The sequence below is a fragment of the Pezoporus occidentalis genome, unplaced genomic scaffold, assembly GCF_034315485.1.
Source record: "Pezoporus occidentalis ecotype Australia unplaced genomic scaffold, CSIRO_AGI_Poc_V1 ctg107, whole genome shotgun sequence".
In the NCBI taxonomy this organism is placed as follows: Eukaryota; Metazoa; Chordata; class Aves; order Psittaciformes; family Psittacidae; genus Pezoporus; species Pezoporus occidentalis.
The window spans coordinates 1,900,546-1,912,962 of NW_026912854.1; the positions used below are offsets into that span (position 1 = coordinate 1,900,546).

The 12,417-nt window shown below is 45.6% G+C and overlaps 1 protein-coding gene across 3 annotated transcripts in view; it reads left to right on the forward strand.

Moving 5' to 3' along the window:
• Positions 1–12,417, forward strand: part of ELMO1 (engulfment and cell motility 1) — a 222,442-nt gene that overhangs the window by 30,583 nt on the left and 179,442 nt on the right. For all 3 annotated transcript variants that reach the window (XM_062622332.1, XM_062622333.1, XM_062622336.1), the window contains one exon: positions 3,143–3,312. In XM_062622332.1, coding sequence (XP_062478316.1) covers positions 3,143–3,312 — 170 coding nt within the window. The remainder of the gene's footprint in view (positions 1–3,142; positions 3,313–12,417) is intronic.

Below are 12,417 nucleotides of genomic sequence, written 5' to 3' on the forward strand. Positions count from 1 at the left end.
TTGTGCTGAGGGCAGGAATCTCTCCTCAAGAAGAAGGGTGAACTTGACCGCTAATAATGGGTTGTTAAGGTGTATGAAGATGAGGCATTGCTTACACTGCAGTTGCAGTTGTGGTGTGAAGGTGTTCGGAGGAGGATCTTCTGGCTCTATTTACATGTTCCTTCTTGGTCGCTACCGTGCTACACAGGCAATTGCAGTCCCCGTCTGTATGGCCACAGCTCTACTGCCCACATTTTGCCCTTGCAGGCTTGGTGAGCAGCACTGGGATTGCTGCTCAGTCACACGGAACTAGGTGTCTTGTTCACTTCATTCTCACTGAGCCCAGGAGCTTTCTAAGGACCCACTAGAGGAATGGCATCCTTCAGTGGGCAGGCAGTGGAGGTGGTAACTTCCCAGAAGGTGGAAGAAGTCATGAAGAAGGCTCATTAAGATCTAAGGAGCTTAAGTTTGAATCCGAGCAACCATTTCCAAGGTCAGGGGCATGCAGGTGCCGTGGTGGTACTGAATATTCTCCCAACGTATTTGTTTTCAGAGGTGGGCAGGAATTCACATGTTGCTTGTGTTCTGAGAGGGAGTCACGTTTGGAGGATGCTTTGCATCTCTGAGTCTTCCCGAGTTGTTATAACGGAGCCTGGAGTAGAAACAGCTCTGTGAAGGAGGTTGGTTGGAGAAGTAGGAGTTGGCTGTTGAGCTTCTGGTTCAGGTGATAATAGTGGTTGCTCTGATTTACTTTCTTGTAGGTGATTATACAAGAATACTTCACAAAGCTCCTGTCACCTGCTCCCTATCACCCTGGTGGAGGGAAGGGGCTGAAGGCAGTGTTCTGTGGTTATCCTGGGAGCCAGTGGGATCTATTTTTATTTCTTCCATAGGCTTTGGCAAGTGATGCAGCCTCCCAGCTGCTGAAGCTTGAGAGAATGTTCTTTTGGTACCGTTTGGACAGACATTGCCATTACAAAGAGACTTTGTAAGCCATAGTTTCCCCATTACAACTCGAATCTATTGATGGAGTGGCAGAAAGACCTTTTGGATGGCAGGATTCTACCCAGATAACTTCTGTGGCTGCACCACCTCATACTTAAGGCATAGAAAAGCTCAGGGTTAAAGATGATCTGTTTCTCTTCAATTCCGTCTTGACTGCAGATGTTACAACACTACAGTCATACTAACTAGAGGATACTTCCTCCCTGTACACGCTCCTCACCACGCAGGTTCTGCCCAAAAGAGGTCATGCATTGATTTTTCTTTGTGAAAATGGGAAGTAACAAACCTTGCTCACCTTGGAGCAGTCTGGGATGTTGAATTTAGCGATGTTTGGGAAGCAGTCAAAGTTGTGTAGATAGGAAGCTGTATCTGTAACAACACCGCGGGCTTTTTTCCTGCCTTCCCTGTTTAAATGTTTACTGTCTCAGAATCAGTCTGCAGAGGTGACCCTCTCTGTGAAGAGTGTATTCATTACTGGACCACAAAAAGAGCTGGCAGTCAGCACAGCCTTTTCTTCTGCTTTCCTTCTCCAGCTGAGGCAGAATAAGCATAATCTCAGCAAAAATAACTCTCAGCAGACTTTACCATTAATTTGATTTCCTAATGAGACATAATCTCTCATTCACCTCTCATTCTGTGCAGGTAAGAAGTGACTCTTGGGGAATAGAATTTTGCAAGTATCTGAATATAGTGGGGAGGATTATTTTTCTAAGGAAAGGATCATCTAGGTAGCTATTAACTGAAGCTTTGGGTATTGTGTTCAGGTGAGGGAAAGCTTCAGATTGAAAACATGAGATGTATTTTCAAGCATTTGTATGGATAGCGAGAGACACAATTTAATACAGCTTATTGAAATATCCCTTTAGCTTTTTGTCATCAGTGTTCATTTTGGATTTCACTGTCTCATACGGTATTGGAAGCATTAATGGGCAGAATAGCCTAATATATGTGGATATTGAACTAGCATCAAGTTGTATGAGTGATAATATCATAGTATTATGTGGGAAGTAATTATTCCTTTGCTCCTTGTAAGAGAGTGAGGTTTTGAATTGAGTGTGAACAAAAGGAAGAGGGGAGGGAGGAGCAGAAGGCCTGAATTTGGTCTCTACTGATATAACCTCGTATCATACTTAAAGTCCCGTTAGTAACTCGGCACCACTTGCTCACCTCCTCTTTCTCCGTATCTGGATGGGATGGGGAGGAGAACCGAAATAATGTAAACCCCATGGGTTGAGATAAGAGCAGCCCAGTAACTAAGGTATAACACAAACCACTGCTGCTACCACCAATAATAATAATGGTAAGGGAAATAACAAGGGGAGAGAATGTAAAGCAAAAATGGGAGAGGGAAAAGAACAATAAACCCAAGTGATGCACAGTACAATTGCCCAGCAAGCGCCAACCGATACCCAGCCTGACCCGAGCAGCGATGTGGGCCTTCTGGATGACTCCCCCCAGTTTCTCTACTGGGCATGATGTGCTGTGGTATGGAATACCCCTTTGGCTAGTTTGGGTCAGGTGTGCTGCTTCCTCCCCGCTTCCTGTGCCCCTCCTCACTGAGACTGAAAGCATGAGACTGAAAAGTCCTTGACTGGAGTAATCATTACTTAACAACAACTAAAACCATCGGTGTTATCAGCCTTGTTCTCACACTAAGCCAAAACAGCACTGCACCAGCTCCTAAGGAGAAAAACAACTGTTACAGCTGAGCCCAGGACACCTCATTCGGACATTATATGGCTAAAGGTCATGAGAAGTGTGTAAACTGAAAAGGGAATGGAAGTGCTGCCATTACTACAGTGGGATTTTCTGATGCAGTTTGGTTTGTTCTCATTTCTTTTTTATTGATGTGACACACAAGCTCTTCAAGCCAAAAGCTGTCTTTTGTAATGCTTGCTTTTTGCCCGATACAGTGGGATATCTATCCATTGCTCAGCTAAAGATTCTGCAGCAATCCAAATAGCTATAGGTAATAACAGAGTAACATGAGGAGTAGACCGCTGTGAAAGTCACTTTTATGTGAGCTACTTATTAATCTCTGAGCTTGCAAGTGTTAAGTCTCATTAATATTAAACATGGCCACTGTTCCTGCTCGCACTAACATCTTCATTATTGCCATTGTAACAAAAGCTTTTCTTGTTCTTTTTATTTCTCTCAGGCTCAAAACGCCCAACAGCTCCATGAGAGGATCCAGTCTTCTAGCATGGATGCGAAGTTAGAAGCACTGAAAGACTTGGCCAACTACTCACGGGACGTGACGTTTGCCCAAGAATTCATAAACCTAGATGGGATTTCCCTACTAACACAAATGGTTGAAAGCGGCACAGAGTGAGTATTCTGCTTAAACTCCTTCTGTAGCGGGTGCTTTTGTGCTCACTCCCTCGAGTGCCTGAAGCATTTCTGTGTACAGCATCTAAGATTATATAGAATAAAACATCTGAAGGGTTCTGGGCTGCTAGGATAACATATCCATCATCAATGAGAATGTTTTTCATGTCCCCTAACAATAACCTGGTGGGGATGGGGGTTGAGTGAAGTAGGAAGTCACAAGTACCCTCTGTGCCATAAAGTTTTGGGAAGCTGGTGGTCCTGTTTTCTTCTCTACCTATTGGAATTTAGATGAATCACTGATAAGACATTTAAAGGCTGATATTTAAGTGTTGTCATCTGAAACCTGTGGTTTAAATGTCACGTTACTGAGAACACGTAAAGCAAAAACCCAGTGCTCGCTTTATTTCCACTTTTATTGTTTGAATTGTGGCTGGGATCTTTTCAGTGCTTTATTTTCATTTTTATTGTTTGAATTCTGGCTGGGATCTCTTGAATGAATAACAGTGGCTTTTTGACATGGGATTGAAAGCTGGCTTGGCAACATACGTTCTTTACCAGAGCATCTTACCAGTTCTCACCATTGGTGGGAATCAGGACTAATAGTTGTGGCTATTGGCTTAATGTGGGGGTACCACAGAAAACATCAACTGGATTGCTGCGCTATTCAACTGTATTCTAGCAGTTGCTGTTTCAAGTTTTAGCTTTCAAGTAAGAGGTTTAGTGCTCTGCAGTCGGTGTAACACATGAAGAAATCAGCAATAGCCCACCCTTTCCTAAGAGAAGGAAGATGCTCTGAAAGCAGCTTCTTTCTTTCATTGGGGATGTTCAGTCTTGTGCACCAGAGTTCAGAAGTAAATTACTGAAACCAGTCCAAATCCCCTCACAGATGTGCTCATGTTCCCTTGGGTTCGAGGAAGTAAACATCATTAGGGAGTAAAGCAGAAGTGGTAAATGGGCTTTGGAATGAAGCACAAGTTGTCTCTGGTGGTCCCAGTCAAGATATACTGGGGATATTCCACAGAATTACATGCTTCTTGGAATCCAGTAATCCTTAGACTGGGAAATGTGCAAGCACGCTCACTCACCCCTGCCTGTTCTGTGGTCAGTGCCTTACTGGACTTTGAATCCCTGCTGCCAAACTCCAGCTCCATACTGGATTTTCCAGTAGCTCATGGTTTCATCTCCCGGTTTGGGGTGATGGCCTTTATTTCTTACAGGGATGTGGTCTGTGGCACGGACCACTTAAAAAACAACCAAAAATACAAGCTTCTGGTTATCAAGTTTGTCAGCTTTTCATATATTCATATGTGTTTTTTAGGGACCAGACCAAATTTAAAGCCCAAGACAGGTTTAAGCTGATGTAAGCGTATGCACGCAGTTACTGTACTAATGAAAACAATATACCGGATGGACAGGCTCACATGTGCCTCTGCAGATCAGAACGGAAGCAAATTGAAAGTCACTGCCTCTGTGTTTTATTGTCTCATGACTTTATTTAAGTTGAATGGTTGAACTTCACTGTGGAAGGTATTCAGACCAAAGCACTTTACTTCCTATTGGAACAGACAGGAAACATTCGCCTTCTTTGCAGCACTGCTTTTAGCTGCACTGAGGCTGAAGCAAGTGCCCTCCTCGCCCTTGAGATGTGTTTGCACTGCTGGGCTGTAGCCGTGGAGTGGGCCAAGCTGTAGCAGACTGGTCTAGGTTAAAAATAACTATATGAGAGGGAAGCTGCTTCAGCCAGCACCACTGTTGAAAGAGCTGCTCAGCAAATTACACCCTAGTAGTAATTCCTGGTTGAGGGCAGAAGTTTTCAAGCCACACAGCAGGCTTGTAGACTGGGCATATGAGCAGAGCCTGTTCCCTTGGTTTGGTTAATGTTAGTGGTTTTAAGTAGCTTGCATTCAGAGGCATTCCAGGTTTCTGTTTTTAGCTGGTGCAATGTATCACCAGAAATGCGTTGATCGGTCTGCCTGTCTGATCTGTTGATCCGTGTTTCTGCCTGTGGGCAGTTAATGCTGTCTAATTTGGGCATTGAACAAAGGCTGAGAGTTTCCAGCAGCTTCATGTGTTGATGAGCTCTTAATGCTCACGGCAGTCTCTTTCGTGTTCAGCAACTTCCAAGCAACCTTTCAAGGCCAGGTTGGACCCAGGGGCTTGGAGCAAGCTGCTCTAGTGGAAGGGGTCCCTGCCCGTGGCAGGACACTGGAACTGGATGAGTTTAAGGTCCCTTCCAACCCTGACCATTCTATTGAGCCTCTCCTCCCACTTTACGGTCTGTCACTCACTGCTGTTTCAGCACAGTAAGCAGACAGACCAACTGCTTCCTCAGAAGAAGCACTCTTATGCTTTGGTTTGGTTTTTTACTTTATTATTACAACAGAAGGGCTTTCTGAAGATGGCCTGTGAGTGAAAAAGGTGTGTGTGAGAGGGGAAAAAGGGTAATGTATCTCTGTTCCTGTTTTTGCTTGGACCCTCTGTAATACCATTAATGAGGTCCTACAAGATGCTCGCTGAACAGGCAAAGCACGCTGAAGGTCTCCTTGCCTTTGTCTCTGACCCTGGGCTGTGTGCCCTCAGCAGTGCTGCCTTGTGGGCTGTGGTGCTGGTCACCAGAGTGCTTCAAACCCAAACCCTCTTTCCCTCCTTTTCCCTGCCCCAGTACCCACCGCTTCCTTTTCCCGATTGTATTTTTAACTGATCATTCCAGTGTCCATAGGTGGACCTACTCAGGCAATCACAGGAACATTACCAAAGGGGAGAGGGCAGTATTGGAGGAGCAATGAGCAGCCAGGCATTTCAGGGAAGGGCAGAAACTTCTTTGAGAGCCCAGCTTTAGAAGGCAGTAAGTTTTGTAAAGATACCTTTAAAGTATCTCTTCACTTTGGAGTTAGCTTGGGGATAGGGTTGTTGAGCCAGCCTTGCTTGAATGAGGCTGGGACTTCAACCATGGAGCTGGGAGAACTCTAATACCTTGGTGCTGCTGAGAGCTCCCTGCCCTCTTCTCCCACCTGCTGTGTGTTAATTCCTGCTCCCCAGCCCAGTCCCACTTCCTTCCTGAAGCTGGTCCTAGCGTCTGGATGCTTCACAAAGCCAGTCCTGCTTGTTAATTCGGTTGCAGAGTACCTGATTCTGTTCTGCAGAGTTAGTTTGGGACTTTCAGAAGCAAAGAAAGGAAGTGGGCATGAGTGGATGCAGGAAAAGCCCTTTTCTGTGGCACCAGACCATTACATTGGCCTATGTGCATGACTGAGCCACAACCTGAGAGCAGCTGTGTTGTGAAATAGTGTGAGAGTGGTTGTTTCTGCTCTCACATTGCAACCCAGCCATGGCACTGATGTATCCTGCACCAAGGCTGAGTGTTGCCTCTGTTCACAGTGTCAGAGACTGATGAATTCTGTTAATTCAAGCTTTATTCCCTATTTCCCCCAAAGGGGCAGACAGTGCTCATTAAAAGCTCCATCGTACTCAGGGTAAGGTTGCTCTGAGGTTTTCTTTGCACGTGGAACTCGTATTAGGGGCAGCTCTTAAGCTATAATTTGAGGGTTTTAGTGGGCAGCCTCTGGAAAGCAAGACTCCAGCTTTTGTGTGACTTTCACCGAGGAAGAGGCTGGTGTGTTATTTATAGTTGGCTGTATTTATTGTGCTACTTACTCATTATTTCAGTGAAACTGATGACTACGAAAGTACAGTGACCAGAGAAAGAGAATGTAAATTCCTGGGTTTGTAGTTACCTCTCCTTCATTCCTGCTGGTGATGAATAGAAGCAGACATAGAAAAAGTTGACAAGGACAGCGTTTCCTAGTTAGTTTTCCATATGTTACATTCCTGAATGTTGAGGAAAATGAGGATGTGTTGGAGAATAGCCTTCCCAGTTTCTTGCTGTTAATATAGCTTTGAAAATAACAAATTAAAAGGGTTATTTGTTTGACTTTTATGTATGTTTTCAAAAGTGGGTTTAATGCTATGTGTAGTTGCCATAATTTGGGCCAGATCTGGAGTGCTTGCTGCTTAGAGCCCATGAACTGTAGCCCTGGTGTGTGCTGGGACAAAGCCATAGGGATTGGTGGTCAGCAGATTGTAGGGTGCATGGGGCCCTTGTGAAGCTCACAGTGCCTCTTGTCAATCTGAATGCCTCTGTGTCAGCAGGGATGCTCTACGTCTTAGAAACTGGCCACGTGTACCTCAGTCCTCTTGGTGGAGATGGCTCTTTTTTGTTTTTCCTACAGGCTCATTCTAGCTTCCAGAGCATGCTGAGCCTCTTGTTGACTGAAGGGAAAAAGAAAAGGGAGAGGGGAAAAAAGCACTGGTTTTATGTTTAGTTTTATGGTTTGGTTGACCTATAAATTGTAGCAGCGACTGCAAGACAAGTTAGGTCATGAAGAGCAAGTAAATGCTGATCCCACTTTATTATTATCTGTGATGTCCAACCGTTGCTCAGACCCTGTGCATCCATACCACTAAAGAGGGGTGCGGGTGTGCGCACGCAGTTGTCTTCCTTTCCAGAGATTCTTGTCTGAAGGCCCGTTTGTGCCTAGCTCAGGGGAGCTGAATGTGTGTACAGGCAGTGTGCAAGGGAAGTGTAAGGTTGTGCTGCTTCTGCTCCCCAGCCCGACTGCAGTGTCCTGAACAGCCACAGGAGGAAAGCAATGCCAGGAGGTCCTAGTTACCATAATGGTTGATGAAGAGGGATATTCAGGAACCAGACTGGAAGAAATGATCGTGTTTCTTTGCTACCTCGTCTGACATAATGTAGTTTGTTCTCTCAGAGCTGTATTAATGTTTCAGAAGGCCATGGGTGTATGGATAGTCCTTCTGATGTAGCAGAAGACACCCTCGTATTCCCTAATAAAGTGAGAAAAGGAGAATAAGTCACAAGCCATAAATATTGACCAAAGAGTTAATAAAAGGAATTTATTTTTGTCATTACCAGTATTATTATTAATGATGATGATAATAATAATAATCTTATGACTGGGAGGAAAAGGAGGAGGAATTCCTATGCAGAATTTTCAGTGTTTTATTGGCATTATCATGGTCTCTGTCACTTGTCATTTGGCTGAAAGAGCACACAGGGGTTATTGCCAAAGAAATAAGACGGTGCTAAGCCTGTCCTGACAGTAACCAGAATTGGTTTTGCTGCTGTGGAGAAGTTGAATTCTTCAGAAGTCTGCTTCATCTTCTTCCACTGAACACGGGCAGTCGCAGACTTGGCCGCTGTACAGCTGGAAGTCTCGGAGATGGCAGTTGTGCGTGCTGTAAGGTCAGACTGTATTGTTCAGTGCAATTCCAGCTCCTGGCTTGTCTTGCAGAGATAATTCTGTATACTAGCGCAGTGGAAAACTGAAGACAGATTGGTTTGGAGCTAGCCTGACTTTAACACACTGTTTGGGACAGTTGCTCACATACCTGCTAATGGGTTTTTCCACCCCAGACTGATGAGTATTTCAGTCGTGCTGTCAAAATACTTAAGCAGCCCTTGCTCACAGCCACTTGTTCCTGTTCTGCTTCATCTGAAGAGTTCTGCCAGTACTGTTTCCAGCAAGCGGGACTGGAAAACTGATGGAGATGATTAAAAGTGATGATAAAGGCTACTTTTGATGCACTATTCCATAACCCGGCTCAGTTTCCTTGATCGAGCTCACGGTGTTGCCCCAGAAAACAGTTGTGTAAGCACGACTCATTGGGTGAATGGAAAATGAGTTTTCAGGCGGTATGAGCAATGCTAAGCAGCTATGTCTTTGCCTCTAAATACAGAATTCCTTTTCCACCCTTCCTGGCCGCTGGCCGTGCAGTGCCTGCTCCCTCTCTTGGTCATCCTCAGTGCTCATTTGACTGCTCAGTGATCCAGCTCAGGTTGCTAATCCGGCAGAAACGCGGCCAGCTGATGGAGGGAGGAAAATGATCTGTATTTTGACAGCGCTGGGGCTGTTAGGCTCCACCGTTCCTGTGAAGCTTCACTTGGCAGCACAGGTTACTTAACCTGACATTGCTGCCAGCATCGATTCTTGTCCAACCGGGGTTTTAGGCAGTCCTCATTTCTTAGTGCTTCTGGAATGTCGGGAGGGGGTGACTGCTGTCTGTGCGGAAAAACTCCAACAGAGTCCGTAAAATCAGGCAATCTTCTATAGCAGTGGGGAGATGGTAAGGACCGCAGAACGGGGAGGGGCTGCAGCCCCATCTCTCAGTGCGGTTCCCATAGAGGAAGAAGGTGGAGTGGGTTTTCTTTGTGGGGCGGCGTTTTTGTTGGTTTGGTTTTCTCTGTTCTGGGTTTGTTTCCCCGTCAGTTTTCAGGCTTGGATTCCACCCTCCGTCTCAGCACACCCCAGTCCGGTTTCTCGTGTACCCTGTGCAGATGCATAGCACACGCTGTGTTTTAGATAAAAGCCCAGTGTGAAGATTGAACCGCCAAGGATTCCATCTGCAGAGGGAAGGGGGGAGACCCGCTGCTCCTCGCACTCCTGCCAACCCACACGCTTTTTCTGCAGGGCTCTTTTTCTTACTTTGCCTGTGCTTAAGAGCATTAGCATTTAAATGACCCCTGCTAAGTGGTGGTATCAACACCTTGCTGACAGGGAGAGGAGAGGAGACTGTTTTACTGGGGTTTGTTTCTCAGGCACTTCTGTAAAATGCGATAAAAAGAGCAGTTCCAGCAGTGGGTTTCCATTTCCAAATGTTCTGACCAGTACCAACCTGGGGAAAACTATTTTTCTCCTTGTTTTTTTGCCTCCAGACCAAAGTGTGGTATTTGAGGAGCCAGCAGAAATAAGGAGAAGAGGGTGAAGCTTCCACTTCTGAACTTCCCAGGACGTTTCTGTGCCCTGGGCTGTGGTGACTGGTGCTGCTGCATAACTCCGTAGTCGTTTTGCACATTTCACCCCACTAAGTTACTTCAGCCTCCTGGCCTGAGTGTTTCCTTGACTCCACTCATGTGTGATAGCATTTATACAGACAGAAGCTGCAAGTGTATACTCTGTTGTCCTGTCCTGTCACCTAGAATATGGGCTATCCTCGTGTTTGTCTGAAAAGCAGTAGCCAAATACAGCTCTAACGTGGATAATAGGTTGTTCATTTGTCATCCCATCAGTTTTTCTCTAGAGGAAGACAGTTGTACGAGTATCTTCCACCTTTGCTGATGGTGGTATCTTTGCTGAAGATGGGTATCTTCCACCTTTGCCCCTTCCAGGACCACAGTTTAAACAGCACAGTCTCAGAAGCATTGCTTGCAGTGAGGTGGTGCGGCTGCTTTACCTCTTGGCATCTATAACTCCAGTGGGTCCACTATGGGACAACATTTGAGTTGTCCCCAGAGCAGCCAAGCCTTGCTGTGCACTGTGTGTTGCCCCAGCTGTGGTTTAGATTTGGGGTATCCTTGGTCCTTGTACAGTCATTTTTGCACAAGAAACAACATGTGATGCCCTAGATTGACTGCTGCTCTTATCTGTTGCTTTGGAAAGTGTGATAGTAGTAGAAAATGCTTGGTCTAATAGCATGGTTATCTTTTCCCCTCAAGTCAAAATTTGCTGTCTTTGTGTTGCTTCACCAGAAAGCCTTAAACTGTTCAGTTATTGCTCTGTATTAGTCTAAATTTGTTTTCTTTTGCATTGGACATGGTCTGATCTCCAGGTGACTGATTGCCAGTTAACTGAGGATGGATGAGAGCTGTGTAAATATTAAGAGAGTTGCTGCCTAAATGTTTTGTTCCAGGACTCAGATGTTTGTTCTTTAAATCCCTGGGCTCAGTCATGGAGAAAATGCACCTGATTGTAGCCTGTTGTGAAAGATCTCTGCCAAAGCCCAGCCTGCCCTTTGACGCTCTCCCAGCTTGCAACCACCATACTTGTTTGCCAGGCAGACACAGCACAGGCTTCAAGTCTACTTGCTGCTTTGCCAAAGCAAGCACCTGGGTGCAAAGCAGATGTTAAGGCTATGAAGCTTTGCTGGCACGTGCTGTGGAAGGTTGCTTGTATCCACACACATCTGGGAGATGACAAACCCCATTTGTCGTATATAAGACATGAGTGCCGCAGCATGGAAGGCTCCTTTCCCAGGAATGGCTTTGTGCTGAAGCTGGGATGTCCTGCAGTGGGAAGTGCTCCGAACAGCAGGTTGAGGGTGATTTTCTCCTCTTTTCAAGGCACTCATCAGGATGCTTTGTGTGTGCCCGTTACTACTGGCTGCACAGATAGACGTTGTAGCATAAAAGAGCTAAAGCCATGAAATCTTAAGAACAAAATGATGTCACTTTTCTAATTTGAGCTAGGCTGTAGCCCAGTCTGTGCTTGGGTGCATGGTAAACTGTGCCATCATTACCTTCAGGCAGGAGTACTGCAGCTCACAGCTGGCAGTGAAGGATTTCAAACCACTGTGATGCTCTTCCTGTGTTTTCTCCCCTGATGGTTACAAGCCAGGCCCAAAAGCTGTCCTCCCTGAGACTGGTCCTTCTTGAAAAGAGTCTGTCAATAGGCAGTGCGGTCTCTGGAGAAGGCACACCATGACTTGTGTGTGAAATGCAAGGTGGGAGTTACTGCCGTAGCAAAAGAGGGGGTGGTGGTGAAAATGTTAGTTCTGAGAGCGAGTTGCATCAGTGTTCCAGGTGAGAAAGGGACAGGGAGGAAGGAGGAGGACCCCTTGAAGCATTCTTTTGAATGGTGGGCGGCCCAGCCTGGAGCTGCAGCCAGCCCTTTCAACTAAAACTGAACCAGCTTTAGGAGACACAAGCAGTTAAGGAGGAGATGGATATATTTATCTTTTGTTTGCTTGTTTGTTTAAGTGGTGTTATAAAAAGAAGTTATTTCTCTTGGATGCTGTTTTTACTGTTGCTAGTCTCTTTCTTCAGCTTGCTTTATAGTGTAATCAGTAGTTCTGAAGCTAGTTATTAGCTGAAGGACAACTTGCAAACTGTGATAGTGGGTTACAGCTTTCAACTGCGCTTATTTGCTTTTCCCTCTCCCCGCTTAGTATTTGGCCTTCAGTTTCCTGAATATAGCAACATGCCATTGCTTCTGGCTCACTGATGAGACACAACAGTGTGTGTGTATCAAGGGGTGCCCTGGGTTCAGCAGCAGCAGTCATTTCTCTTCCTCTCAGTAGCTGGTGCAG